The sequence below is a fragment of the Pelodiscus sinensis genome, chromosome 20 (genome assembly GCF_052426305.1).
Source record: "Pelodiscus sinensis isolate ZL-2025 chromosome 20, ASM5242630v1, whole genome shotgun sequence".
Classification (NCBI taxonomy): domain Eukaryota; kingdom Metazoa; phylum Chordata; order Testudines; family Trionychidae; genus Pelodiscus; species Pelodiscus sinensis.
The window spans coordinates 10218834-10232439 of NC_143071.1; the positions used below are offsets into that span (position 1 = coordinate 10218834).

The 13606-nt window shown below is 45.5% G+C and overlaps 2 protein-coding genes across 13 annotated transcripts in view; one reads left to right on the plus strand and one right to left on the minus strand.

The window, feature by feature from the left end:
• The window catches only part of MILR1 (mast cell immunoglobulin like receptor 1), a 162449-nt gene that overhangs the window by 104159 nt on the left and 44684 nt on the right, over positions 1 to 13606 (minus strand). Inside the window, exon 2 of the mRNA XM_089771810.1 lies at positions 3673 to 3755. The gene's annotated coding sequence lies outside the window, so the exon portion shown is untranslated. The remainder of the gene's footprint in view (positions 1 to 3672; positions 3756 to 13606) is intronic.
• The window catches only part of PECAM1 (platelet and endothelial cell adhesion molecule 1), a 74213-nt gene that overhangs the window by 58384 nt on the left and 2223 nt on the right, over positions 1 to 13606 (plus strand). For 6 of the 12 annotated variants that reach the window (XM_075903896.2, XM_075903901.2, XM_075903902.2 and 3 more), the window contains 2 exons: positions 6418 to 6440; positions 6529 to 10519. In XM_075903896.2, coding sequence (XP_075760011.2) covers positions 6418 to 6440; positions 6529 to 6534 — 29 coding nt within the window. In that variant the 3' untranslated portion in view covers positions 6535 to 10519. Of the gene's footprint in view, positions 1 to 6417; positions 6441 to 6528; positions 10520 to 13606 lie in introns of those variants that run through there. The other 6 variants (XM_075903895.2, XM_075903897.2, XM_075903899.2 and 3 more) reach the window with 1 other exon arrangement.

The following is a 13606-nucleotide window of genomic DNA, read 5'->3' on the forward strand; positions in this document are numbered from 1 at the left end:
CCCAGGGGCAACTGCCCCCCCGACCTCTCCTCACTACGCTCCTGCCACTTCCCCTGTGGCCCCTGTACCTACTTGTCCCTTGTCCCAAGGCCTGCAGCCTGGTATCCAGCTGGAGCTTCTGTCTCTAGCTTCCCCTTAGCCTGCCTAGCACTGCTGTATTGAAAGTGCCTTCTTTGAGGTAACCCATCCTGCACACTCTCTGGTCAGGACCATCATGTCTCTCTCTGCTGGGCAGCTCCTTATAAACTGGGCTGCTTTATCATGCCCCCTTCGGGTTGGCTCCTTAAAAGCCCCTTTCTGATTAGCCAGGGCTCTGCACAGGCTCCCCCCAGTTTGCTTTTTCCCTTTCCAGCGAATGTGGGGCTGTTCCCCCACCACGCTGCTCCAAATGCATGTTGGATTCTTAGGGGAGGAAGCTTTGGATTTGCCTCAGTTCCACAATAACTATCCAGTGTTTAGAGCCCTCCCTAAGATTTTTAGGACACAGTTTGTGGGAAATGGGCCCCCTCTACACTACCGCAGACTGTGGACCTATGTTACACAACGCCAGCTCTGTGACTAACATAGCTGAAATTGACATACTTAGCTCCGCTTACTGCAGTGTCTTCACGCAGTAAGTTAATAGCTAATGCGCTCCCATTGACTCCACTTATCCGTATCATTTTGGTGGAGTACTGGAGTCGACAGGCAAGCGCTCGGCAGTCCATTTATCACATCCATATTGGACGCAATAAATTGACTCTCACTGGCTCGATCGCTGCCCATCGATCCAGCCTGTAGTGGAGCTACTCTGTATTAGTGAATTTCTGCTTGTCCAGTGTATTTGCTCTGTGTCCGGTCCAGCAGCTATTGTTGCTGGTGGGAAGGTTTTCAATGACTTTGGGTGGGCGCTGGATACTGTGTGGCATCACAGATCTCATTGTGATTCATTACCAGGGGGTTTATGGACTGTTGTCTATTTTTAATCCCTCTTTGGAAAAAGGGAAATCTGGCAAACAAAATACATGGCTTAACCCAGGTTTGTTTATACTGGAAAAATGAATCCATCACTGAGAGGCCGCTGCAGTGGCGAGACAGGAAGTTTTAAGATGCCTATTACAACTAACAATATACTGTGGAAAAACAAATATTCCCTAGCGGAAAGAGGCATGAGAAATCCCCACTTGCATTGCGCTGTTAGGAACAAGCTATTAGAAATTACACCCAGTCATCAGAAAATCTGTTTTACCACTTTCCTGCTACCAGGCTCCAGATGTGACATCTCTGCACTGAGCTGGGAGAATATTCACTAGCACAGCGAGAAATTTTTATCAGTAAATCAAGATGCCAGGTGGAATTCCCCTGGTTTGGGAACTTCATTGTAAATTCAAAGCTCAAAGCCAGGTTGGCCAAACACGGTGGTGACTTTTTTGTGTCTATGTGACTAAAGCTGGGCTCACAATATCCTCCTTACCTACTTTGACGCATTCAAGATTCGGTTCTCGTCCAAATCTTCTGTCTAGCCTCTCTCCCCCAGGAATGTGTGAACCAAACCTGGACCTGAATAGCTCTCAATTGCAGGGCAATTGCAGAGTTCAGAGCCAGACCCAAATTTTGTAGTGTGGGCCTGGCTTTTAGTTTTCAGCCAAAAACCAGGCAAAGCTTAGTGGTATCAGCACCATCTGTGCATGCATGAAGTTACTGGGTTCAGCTGAAGTGCAAATTTAAGGGAAAATATGTGCACACCCGTGTGTAATGGCATCTGTGGGGCTATGCAATGTGTGCAGTGGAGCTACTGCAAGCTTCCTTGCTTTAACTGAATCAATATTTGCCCCCCCCCCCCCAACTTCTCCATATTCAATCAATCCAGCACAGACATATGATTAAGGCCAGGTCTAGGGGAGAAAGTTGGCCTAAGATACGCAACTCCAACAACATAAATAGCATAGATGGAATCAACGTACCTTAGGTCAAATTTCTGTAGCATCCCCACTGCGGTAGGTCAATGGGAGAAACTCTTGCATCAACTTCCCTTACTCCTCATGACCTAGTGGAGTATTGTGGCTGATGAGGGTACAGTCAGCAGTCATTTAACCAGTCCTTACTAGACCAGCTAAATCAAACCCTGGGAGATTGATCTCCACAATGTCAATCTCCAGATAAATGGAGACAAGCTCTAAGTCTAAACAGAGCCGCTGACTGTTTGATATACAGGCAGTCCCCGAGTTACGCGGATCCGACTTATGTCGGATCCGCAGTTACGAACGGGGATTTTCTCGCCCTGGAGGACTGGAGCGGCAGGACGCCTGGTCCCGCCGCCCGCCTCCTCCAGGGTGAGAAAAGCTGCTCCCCGTCTCCCTGGTCTGCTGCGGGAGCCAGCAGACCAGGGAGACGCTGAGCAAAGCCGCGCAGGACCCGGGGCCGGACCCGCGGCACTTCCAGCTGATCTGGAAGCACCGCGGGTCCGGCCCGGGTCCTCCGCCGCTTTGCTCTGCGTCTCCCTGGTCTGTTGGGGGGGACGCAGCTAGTGCCCCCCCCAGCAGACCAGGGAGATGTGGAGGAAAGCCCGGGGCCTGTGGTAGAGCAGGTGGGGCGCTGCCGGTTGGTCCCGCAGCACCGCTCCTTGGCGCTACTGGACCAACCCGGCAGCACCCCAGCTACTCTGCCCCAGAAGTCCTGATTCAGCCGCTGCTGATAAGTTTCAGCAGTGGCTGAATCAGGACGCCTGGGGCAGAGCAGCTGGGGTGCTGCTGGGTTTGTCCAGTAGCACCGAGGAGCGGCCGCGCTACTGGACCAACCCAGCAGCACCCGAGCTGCTCTGCCCCAGGCGTCCCCAAGTCAGCCGCTGCTGAAACTGACCAGCGGCTGACTACAGGAAGCCCGAGGCAGAGTTGCTCTGCCCCGGGCTTCCTGGAATCAACTGCTGATCAGTTTCAGCAGCAGCTGACTTGGGGATGCCTGGGGTTCTTAAGTTGAATCTGTATGTAAGTCAGAACTGGTGTCCAGATTCAGCGGCTGAATCTGGATGCCAGTTCCGACTTACATACAGATTCAACTTAAGAACAAACCTACAGTCCCTATCTTGTACGTAACCCGGGGACTGCCTGTATACATATGAGATCTCCAAATCTCTCTCTCTCTGCTTGAATGGCCATCCATGCTCCCTCATACCAAGCAGCCATATTTGGAAGCAGGGCCAGCATTCATGCTATGTGGCAAATTCAGTATTTGCTTCTACCATGCAAATGTATTATTTGAACCTAATGCATCAGTGAGAAAAAACAAGCACGTTTAGTCCCTTAGTAATTAATAGAGGCATATTACCTCTTTTATACTTGGCAAATATCTCAGTAATCACAGGATTTGTAACTTCAGGTCACTTATTCCCTGGTGCCCATAACAGAACTTATTGCCACTTCTCTGGAAGAAAGTTGGCAACTCTACCCATACATGAGCAGAACCCAGAATGTCTCTGCACCTTTTCCTGCCTCCTTTAATAGGAGTTAGCTCTGTTTCCTTCAAAAACACCAGCATCTCCCAGTATAACAATGAGTTTGGTTTAGATAAAAAATCACTGTACATGTAATTAAATGTTACAGTAGGAAAAAGTGTGTAAAACATTAATAACTTATTGCAATAAGCATGACTTAAGTAAGCAGCCCAATACTTTAATTACAGTATATTTGTGTTTACCTGGTTCACAACATTGCAGAAATCACTTCACCTTCTAACAGCCAACATGGTATCCTCAGACAACTGCAGTGTGTGACATTTACCTGGCAGAAGAGATAGTGTTTACTTAGAAATCGTTGTGGTAGCGCTCAGGAGGCGAACTGCCTCCCAAAGCTCCTACAAAAAAATAATTACTAAATGGGATGCCCCATCATGCCCCCTTTCTGTTCCTCTGGGTAGCCCTCCGTGTATCTCCCCCCACCCTGCAGGCATCAATCGCCCATGCTAGAAACCCAATTAGTTATTGTCTTTTGATCTTGTGTGACACTGTTACAAAAAGGTGAGTGATCTGTTGTCACATAGTACAAAGTAGCTTAGGATTAGCAAACATCCTTTCATGTGAAGTTTGGGAAATATATAAAATTTATAATTTCCTTCTTTGTGAGAGCACAATACACAGTGAAGCTTTGCGTGCATGCTCCTTAATAAGCTGTTTCATAAATCAAATAGCTAGTTTTGTCCATTTCAAGTTTGGCTTTGATCTGGCGGGGGTAAATGGCATTATTGTTTTGAGCCGTATCTGCTTCCAGAAGCAATCAAGAAGTGTTTGCATATTTTCCAAAAATCTTTTCTTTTGCTCCTCTCGGACAGGATAAGAATATTGAGCCCAATTTCATATTGAAGTCATTGGAATTGCACTGGCATAAAAAAAAAGTGACTTAAGGCAAACTCAGATCCCTGACTAAGTTCCATTGATAAGACTGAAAAGAGCGAGGCCAGGTCTACACCAGGTGGCAAAGTCCAACTAAGATACACAACTCGAGCTACATGAATAGTGTAGCTCTAGTCAACATACTTTAGTTTGTCTTACCGCCACGTTTCCACTGTGAGAAATTTATGGGAGAAACTACTATTGACCTTCCTTACTACTCATGACTCAGTGGAGTCGACAGGAGTGCGATCAGTGATTGATTTAGCATGTTCTTACTAGACCCACTAAATCAAATCCTGGGAGATTGAGCTCTGTAATGTCGATCGCCCGGTAAGAAGACAAGACCCAAGCAATGATTTCTTTAGACATCACTCCTGGAATATAAATGAAAAGTTAATTAAAACCATTACAATTTTAACATAATAAAAATGCTGATAATAGAGATCATATATATATATCTACTTAGCTCCCATTGGCTTCCCTTACTCCTTGCAACTGCCATGAGTACCAGCATTGACTGGGGTCACCCTCCGTGTTCAATTTAGCAGGTTTTAACTAGACCCACTAAATCGAAGAAGATTGATCTCCAGCATGGGAAGTGAAGACATGGCTGAAGACAAGAGTCACTCTTCTAACCTCAATGCATACCCACTTTTTAGAGAGGGAACATTTCCTTACCAACGCAAAAGGTTTTTTTTTTTTTCAGATGACAGTAATTAAATCTACACTAAAAATAAACACAAGGAGCTTGACCCAAAGCCCACTGAAGTTGCATGGACATATGCCCATTGTCTTCAGGGGCTTTGGATCAGGCTAAAGAATCTTTTTATTAATTAAAGCTTGCGTAACTTTTTGGGATATCCTTCCATTTGTACCCTTCTCCAGGATTCTCCAACCATTCCCCTCCCTACATAGGCACTTGAGTCTATGGGTGCTCCAGGGCTGGAGCTCCCATGGGGAAAACTTATCGGGTGCTCAGCACCCACCATCAGCCAAACTGTCTCCTCCCTCCCGCATCTTTTGCCCACAGTGGCCCCTCTGACCAGCTCCTTTCACTCCTTCCTAGCACCTCCCGCCTTCTGCAAATAGCTGTTTTGTGGTGTTCTGGGAGCTCCAGAAGGGAGGGAGAAAATTAAGATGTGGTGTGCTTGGGAGAGGAGGCTAGGTGGGGCCTTAGGAGATGGGGTGGAATGGAGAAAGGGGTGTGGAGAGGTGGGGTGGGTCTTGGGGAAGGGATGGATGGAAGGAAGTCGGGGTGAGGGCAAAGCAAGGTGGAAAGAGGTAGGGCATGGGTGTGGGCTTGAGGGAAGGGGTGGCGTGTGGCCAGGGCAGAGGGGGGGAATTTGAGCCAGAGCTCCCCCTGGCTAGAGGGGAAGTCAGCGCCTATGCCTCACTGACTCTAGTGCCACTTCATCTTGAATGGTCCCTTGAAATATACGTTAACTACTTACGCCAAACAATCTGTTCCAACTTGTATTTAGTTGAGACAGAGTCAGTTTCCCAGACTTGAAGAAAAGCTTTGTGTTACCTCAAGAGCTTGTCTCTCTCATCAACAGAAGCTGGTCCAATAAAAAATGATTACCTCACCCAGCCTCTGTCAGACACATCCTTTAGGAGAGCAAAGTAGAATATATTGCTCAAGATAACTTGCCACTCAAAGGAAGCTCCTGTCATGTGCAACAGCTGCTTATTCTCAGGAGAGAATGTTTTGTCACTCAGACTTTTGCCTTTCTGATCCCCACGTGGAGCAGGTGAGGGAGAGTAACTGCTGTCAAACCAGTCACAACTGGTAGGCCACAGTCAGCCAGAGCTACATACAGATCTACTGAATTCAGTCTTTGAAATCAATGAGACTTCTCTTGTACTTAAACTAAGCATCTACTTAGGTGCTTTGCTGGATTGGGGTCTGAACTTTCACTTTGTAATTTCTCAGCCAACTAGTTTATATCCCTGCAAAATTACCAAGTGCAATTAACTCAGAATTCTCATTTGTATATAAAGTGGATCAGTTTGAAATGTACCATGCCATTCCTAAACTATATTTTATTTTGCAGATTCTGGGGGAAACAGGCACTCTGTAAGTATATATTTTATCAGTGCATGTTCATACACACTCATACATTGGAAGATTTTTGCTATATGCCAATATGATTTTTCTTTTTAAGGTGTAGAGTGAGGTGATTACTGGGCTGTGACTATTGGCTTGAGCAGAAACTTGCATCAGCTCTGCTTGTGCTCTTGTTCTGTGCTATCTAGCACCTTCAACAAGGATATTTGAAGATGGGTTGACTGACAGGACTGCTGGTGAAGATTGTGACATTCTAAACAAATATTAATAGAAAGCAGATTCTGACCTTAGTATGATCATTCAATCAGGGAACAGGAGCAATGCCATGTGAGGTTAAGGCCCAGCCGAACTAACCTTCATGGCACAGATTTCCTGAACAGTCAAGGAATGATACGGTGAATAGCTTGGAACACCAAACTAATCAGAGGAAAAGCCAATTTGCGGAGCAAACGAGAGGCTAAATGCCTCCCTGGAGTGATCACTTTGCTCTGCTGATATGCAAAAGGCAAAGAACAAGCACTTCAGAAATAATAACTACATTAATGTTATTTATCAAATACTGCCTACACTGTTCAATAATGTAATGATTATTATTTGTCCTAATGCTGTTCTGTTAGCACCCAAAATGGGCTGGGTACTGGGTAAACACACAGGAAGATACAGTCTTTGTTTCAATAGATTTATAATCTTATTTAATAAATAATTGAGACACACACAAGGAAAACAACACTATGATAAGACCTGCCCCCATAAAACTAACAAGAATAAAAGAGAGAAGGATCCTATCAGATGCTAAATTCTGAGATCTTTTGCTCAGTCCCTGCTTAGGCTTTGTCTATACTGGCATGTTTTGTCACCAAAAACTGGCTTTTGGTGACAAAACAGCAAGAGTGTTTATACTACAATGAGATTTTTGTCAGGAAAAACACCTAGTTTTGGCGATAAAAATCTTCCAGCCTAAGACTTTTGTCATTTCTCCTCCGTTTATTGTCAACAAAGAGCCAGTGTGGATTCTGAGGATGTGTCTAGACTACAGAGTTATTTCGAAAAAACTTCCCCTGCATCTAGACTCCTGCTGTGTTCTTTCAAAAGTAAATTGAAAGAACACAGTAGTTTTTTCGACAGTGGAAAACCTCATTTTACGAGGAATAATGCCTTTTTTCGAAATTGCTCTTTTGAAAAAAGGCACTATGTAATGCAAATTGTGCTTTTTTGAAAAAGAGCATCCAGACTACCTGGATGCTCTCTTTTGAAAAAATGGCTTGCTTTTTTGAAAGTACTGGTTGTAGTCTAGACGCTCTTTTTTGAAAGAGGCTTGCAGTCTAGACGTAGCCTGAGAGAACTGGCTTGCATCGGTATCCCACCATACCTGTCCTGATGACTGTGCTCAGTGTTTTGTGATTGCTGCTGCCCTGCAGGGATGCACTCCTCCCCTTTCAAAGCTCTGGGAAGTATTTGACAGCTGAGTGAGCTGTTCCCTTAGGGGAACAAACAAAAAGAGCAAATCATTGGATTGTTTCTGTTCTGCTCTGCTAGAAACACAGTGGCAGGCAGACTGCTACTGCAGGGCGAGAGCTGGAGAGACTGCTGTGCTGCTTTGACATTCCTCAGTACTGAGAGCTCATGGAACTTGAGGGAATCCCAAGAAGCACAGGGGATCAGCTCTGCCTTCCCACAACACTGCACTGGAGGATGTTTACCCACAATGCTTTGCTCTGTCTGTTGTCAGGGGAGTTAGCAATGTGGCCATGAAATGTTGACAGTGAGAGGCAGAAAAAACGGTTTGACTGGTTTTCACTTTTGCCGACTTTTGTATGTCAACAGCATTTTTGTTGCCAAACCTTCCCAGGGTAGCCATAGCCTGAGGCAAAACTCATTATAGTTCTTTAGGATTTGAACACAGGAAAAGGGTGTCAAAGGTGACTCTTGAAAAAGAAAAGCCCTCAGGGAAGGGAGGAACTGCCACAAATGGAAGAAGTCTGCGAAGGCCCAATTGCCTCCTAGTATTAGACAAGATGGTGGGGACCCTAAATGGTAGCTGGTAAAGCACAGGCGTGTGTTAGGATAAAGCCGGAGGAAGTCTCAGCTGTTGGCAGGGCCAGCGTTGGTTCCCTAGGCAGAAGCCTACAAAAGAGGAGTGTGCATAAGATCCCTCCCACAAACCTGGGTGGGCATGTGTTTTTCTTGCCACTTATTTTATATGACTCTGGAGCATTTGCTTTAAAAAACCCTGAAAAAAATGAGACTTGGAAATAACAATCACAGTAGCAGGCTCTATGTCAGCTCACCATACACATTCAGGCCTCTTCTGCCCTACATACTTAGATCAACGTAAGTTGCATTCGTGAACTAACTCTGTAAGCATCTACACTAAAATGTAGCTTCCACCGACGTCACTCACCCTCTCCACCGACTTAATAACTCCACCTCTGAGAGAGGCATAGTGCTCAGGTTGATGTAGTTAGGTCAGTGCAGTGTCAATGTAGATCTGGGTGGGCAAGAAAATGACATCAGTTTGCTAAGGTTAGCCCTGGTGGGCCGCTGTCGCTGTGAGCCTCACAGGTACAGGTGATTGCAGCTCCTGCTGGCCACAGATCATGGTTCCCAGCCAATGGGAGCTGGAGGAAGTGGCGTGGACCAGGCCACCACTTCCCACAGCTCCCATTGGCCAGGAACAGCCAACGGGAGCTGCAATCACCTATTCCTGTGGGAAACGCAGGTAAATATAGTGATGGCTCACCAGGGACTAGTCCTGGGCAACCAGATCTGGCCCACAAGCCTGTCATTGCCCACCCCTGTGTAGACACAGCATTATTTACATTGCCGATTGTTACCTTTCAGAAGCTGTCCCACAACACCCCATGCTGACAGTTAATTTGGTGCAAGCTGTCCTGTTGAGGACATGCCCCACTGATGTAAGGAGTGTAGGGCAGACATGGAAAAGTGACTGAATTACTGAGGTGGCTGGAGGATAACTTTTTATAGCAGACTTGTCCTGAAAGGCAGGGTCCTCCACCCTCTATCAGCACTCAAGTCCACATAGGATACACTAGAAACCTTCTGTATTATTTACAGTCTATTGGCAGAGCATTGAAGGTCATGGAATGTGTAACAATAAACAGGCGGATTTAATAGGCGAATGGGATTTATTTTTCATTGTCATTTAAAAGTTTGGAGTTTTACTTTCCTCTCTCTTTTCTAAAAATAAATCAAGCCTAGTTCTCCTCCCAGTTACAAGAATGCAGCCGCACGGTGTCACAGAGGAGCTCTGGTTTTTAAATCTGGGCCAGGGATAAGGACTTAGTATACACAGGAGAAGGTAGAGAGAAGTGACCGCAGCAAACAGCTGGCATGATGCTGAACGCAGGGATGTAAATCCCATTTAATCAGTTAATCAGTTAAATGTTATGTTTGATCGGTTAACCGTTTGAATGAGGGCAGGTGGGGAGGTTGGAGCAGCTCCCTGCCTGCAGTATGGGTGTCAGGCCCAGCTGGCTGGAATGCTTCCTGCCCACAGTATGGTGGGCCCAGCAGGGCTGGAGTGCCCCGTACCCGATGCAGGCAGGGGGCTGTTCTGGCTAGGCTGCGCCCATCTCACCACACTGCAGGCAGGTGGGTCGCTGCTCCAGCCCAGCCGAGTCGCCTGTTACTGGTAAGCCCTTGACATCCCTACATGAATAAGAAGTGTTGTTCTTTCTCAGTGGATTGCCTATCGGAATGAAGCCTGCATATTTTCTGTGCCCTTTGACTTCAGTGAAAGATTCTGGGCATGCAGGATTCAGGCCTGTCTTTGCACCTTTATCCATAATGGTTACATAAAGCAAGGTTCCACGTACACTTTCACTGCTCATGTGAACTGAGCCTTACACAGGTATTTCCCAATGCTTTTAAGGTCTAGAGAGTAAGTGTGAGCCCATGGACAGCCAGTCCTCCTGGATTCTGTGGTCAATTTTATAAGCGAACTCTCTCCTGCCATCATTTCCACCCTCTGACAAACAGAAGCTAGGGACACCATTCCTTACCTAGACTGGCTAATAGCCACTAATGGACTTAACCTCCATGAATTTATCTAGTTCTCTTTTAAACCCTGGTATAGTTCTAGCCTTCACAACCTCCTCAGGCAAGGAGTTCCACAGATTGACCATGTGCTGTGTGAAGGACTTTCTTTTATTTGTTTTAAACCTGCTGCCCATTAATTATCATTGTCTTCTCTGGGCTTGACCCAATCATTCATCACTATTTTACAGCTGGGCCAAAGAAAGGTAATATCTCCCTCACAAAAGTGCTGAGGGGCTTCATTAATGCATGCTTGCAAAGCACTCAGATCCTTGAATGCAAGGTGCTATTGATGATGATGATTTGGATCATTTTTTTCTATTATGAAAATTGGGTCTAGACACCATTGACCTGAAGACAGATTGAGGCTGCTTTGGGACTTGAACAAGATGCAGAGAAAACACCTCAGCACCTTGTGTAAATAATTTTGGCTTTAATTAATTAGGCCCTGAAATGTTACCATCTCCTGGCAAGCAATGTGAGAGGAGCTGGATTCTGTGGGTGCGTGCACAAATTCCTGTTCGCCACTGGAGAGTAGTAATTATGCTCTCCTGTAAAATGCAATAGACTGCCGCAAGCTTTTTTAGTTTCTCATCAATACACAAAAGAAAACCCTGCTTTTACCTGAGTTTTCCCCAGCCATATGTCCTTGGGGGCTTCACAGAGGCAGCCCAAAGATGTGCAGGATCATAATGTGCATGTGTCACTAAACTTAACCCCTGAGGTTGAGCAAGATCAGGTCCAGATGCAAGGGAGGTGCAAAGGGTGCAAAAGCACCTCCACATCATCCCCCAAGTAAGCATGTGCCGGCCAGCCAGGGGAAGGCAGGAGCAATATGCTGCCCGAGCCTCCATCCCCCATGCTCTGGCCAGCCAGGGGAAGACTGGGGCTCATTTCCCTGCTTACTCAGGGAACCACGGCGGGTGTACATTCAATTACAAAAGAAAGCTCACCCATACCCCTCCCCCGAAATTCCTGAATATGGGCCTAAAGACACGTCACAGGAAATGACGCTTTTGCTATGCACAAGCATCTCCCAGAAATTCTGACATACTCTTATCGGACAGGAAACACCCCACCAGGCATCCCTGTTGCAGTCAAATACTGTAACGTCTCCCGATTTAAATAGCTATTTGAATCACCATTGCTCATCCTTACAGTGTCCCGTGCGGCCCGCATGACTTTCCCTGGATAAAAAGCAGCGTTGGCCTTTGTTCTTTTGGCTGCTGAGCAGGAACAATCCAGTGTTCCTTTCTCTTCTCCAGATAAGTGAGCCACAGTGAGGCACGGAAAGTGAATTTCCTTATTTCCCCCCCTTGCTTCTTAACATTGCTCAGGCAACATACAAGTGAGGAGAGAAAAGAGATGGAGAAACTTTGGCTGTGTCTTCTCTCCTGGTTTTATTGAAGTGTTTTTCTTCTGTAGCTTATTTTCCTGCAGCAGGGGCTCTGTCATGCCTCACAGGAACAGTTCCCCAGAGGCAAACTCATCAAGGCAAAACAGAGTCCTAATAACCTGATCAAGTGGCTTAACCTTCCCCTCCAGGCCGTTTCCTACTGTAGAGGTCTGTGGAAGTGCTTGGGGGAGGCGGACATGATCGCGCTGCAGGAGAGACTGCCCTTGGTGTTGCTGCCCAGGTTCAGAGGATAGAGGCCTTCGGTCTCCAGTCCTGACACTGTGGCATCCTAAAGGAAACATGTTCAGGACAATAAGATAATCAGGTTTCCTGTCAGAGAGTAGGCCTTGAAGACCATTATCTGACATCATCAGGGACAGAATCCAAATCTCAGGAGATTTTTGTGGCAATACACTATTAAAATGTATTGGGGAGATAGATGGGAATAAGGACTGTGGGACTGAACCCCTATTTGGAGTCCGGGTTTCAGAGATGGGGGTACATGCCTTCCTTTTGACCTCAGCCACAGTGTGGGGATTTGAAATCTGATCCTTAGGGTCTTGAGTCCCACTTCAAATTCAGATAATGCTTCTAATATACCTATTCAATGATGAGGTTCTGCATTAATGGTGAGCGACTCATAAGGCAAAGCTGAGAATTGCTGTGCTGAAGAAAACAGCTTTATAACGAGCTCTCTCCCCTCCATTATTCCTACCTCAGCCTCTACGAAGTTGTGTCACTGTCAGAATAAATCAAATCCAATGAAAGCAATAAAGAGTTTTTCTCCCTGCACACCATGCGGGGCCAGGAGACAAGTGAGCCCAGTGCTGTCATAAATGCCACACATTGACAACAAAGGGTTGTCACATTACACACGTTCACAGTAAAGGCTTGATCCCATTTAAGTCGGTGACAGTGGTGTGTTCGATAAATACTTTCCCATTGAAGCCTGAATTATTTAGCTGGGTTAAAATCAAATTGCAGTCTATGCCCTGCACTGACCAAAGTAACCCGGGCATGGATCCATTGGACTTTTGGGATATTTAGAACAAAATACAAACTTTGGGTTTCTGTCCTCTTCTGTTTATCTTGTCTGCTATAGGATTTTAGATCTAGTTTCATCCATAGGAAGTGTTTGCAAAAGAAATGGGTGTCTTTGCATTTTCTTTCTTTTTCTTTCTTTTTCTTTCTTTTTCTTTCTTTTTCTTTCTTTCTTTCTTTCTTTCTTTCTTTCTTTCTTTCTTTCTTTCTTTCTTTCTTTCTTTCTTTCTTTCTTTCTTTCTTTCTTTCTTTCTTTCTTTCTTTCTTTCTTTCTTTCTTTCTTTCTTTCTTTCTTTCTTTCTTTCTTTCTTTCTTTCTTTCTTTCTTTCTTTCTTTCTTTCTTTCTTTCTTTCTTTCTTTCTTTCTTTCTTTCTTTCTTTCTTTCTTTCTTTCTTTCTTTCTTTCTTTCTTCGTTTTAACCTAAAATCGGCTTGGAAGTGTCTGGAGTAAATTAATTGAATTACTCAGAGAGGAACTGGGAGGAGGTTTCCTTCCTGGAATCAGAGCTGGCAATCTTTCTAAGTTATTTAATGGTCCTAGTTTCTGAAAACATATTGAAGGAAATATCTTAACAATGAGATAGCCACTTCGCCAAATACTAATTTGGTATTGTGTTGGATTTGCTGCCGGCGTACATTCTGACTTCATATTCTCCCCTGTCATTTTGACTTGTTTGTTTGTT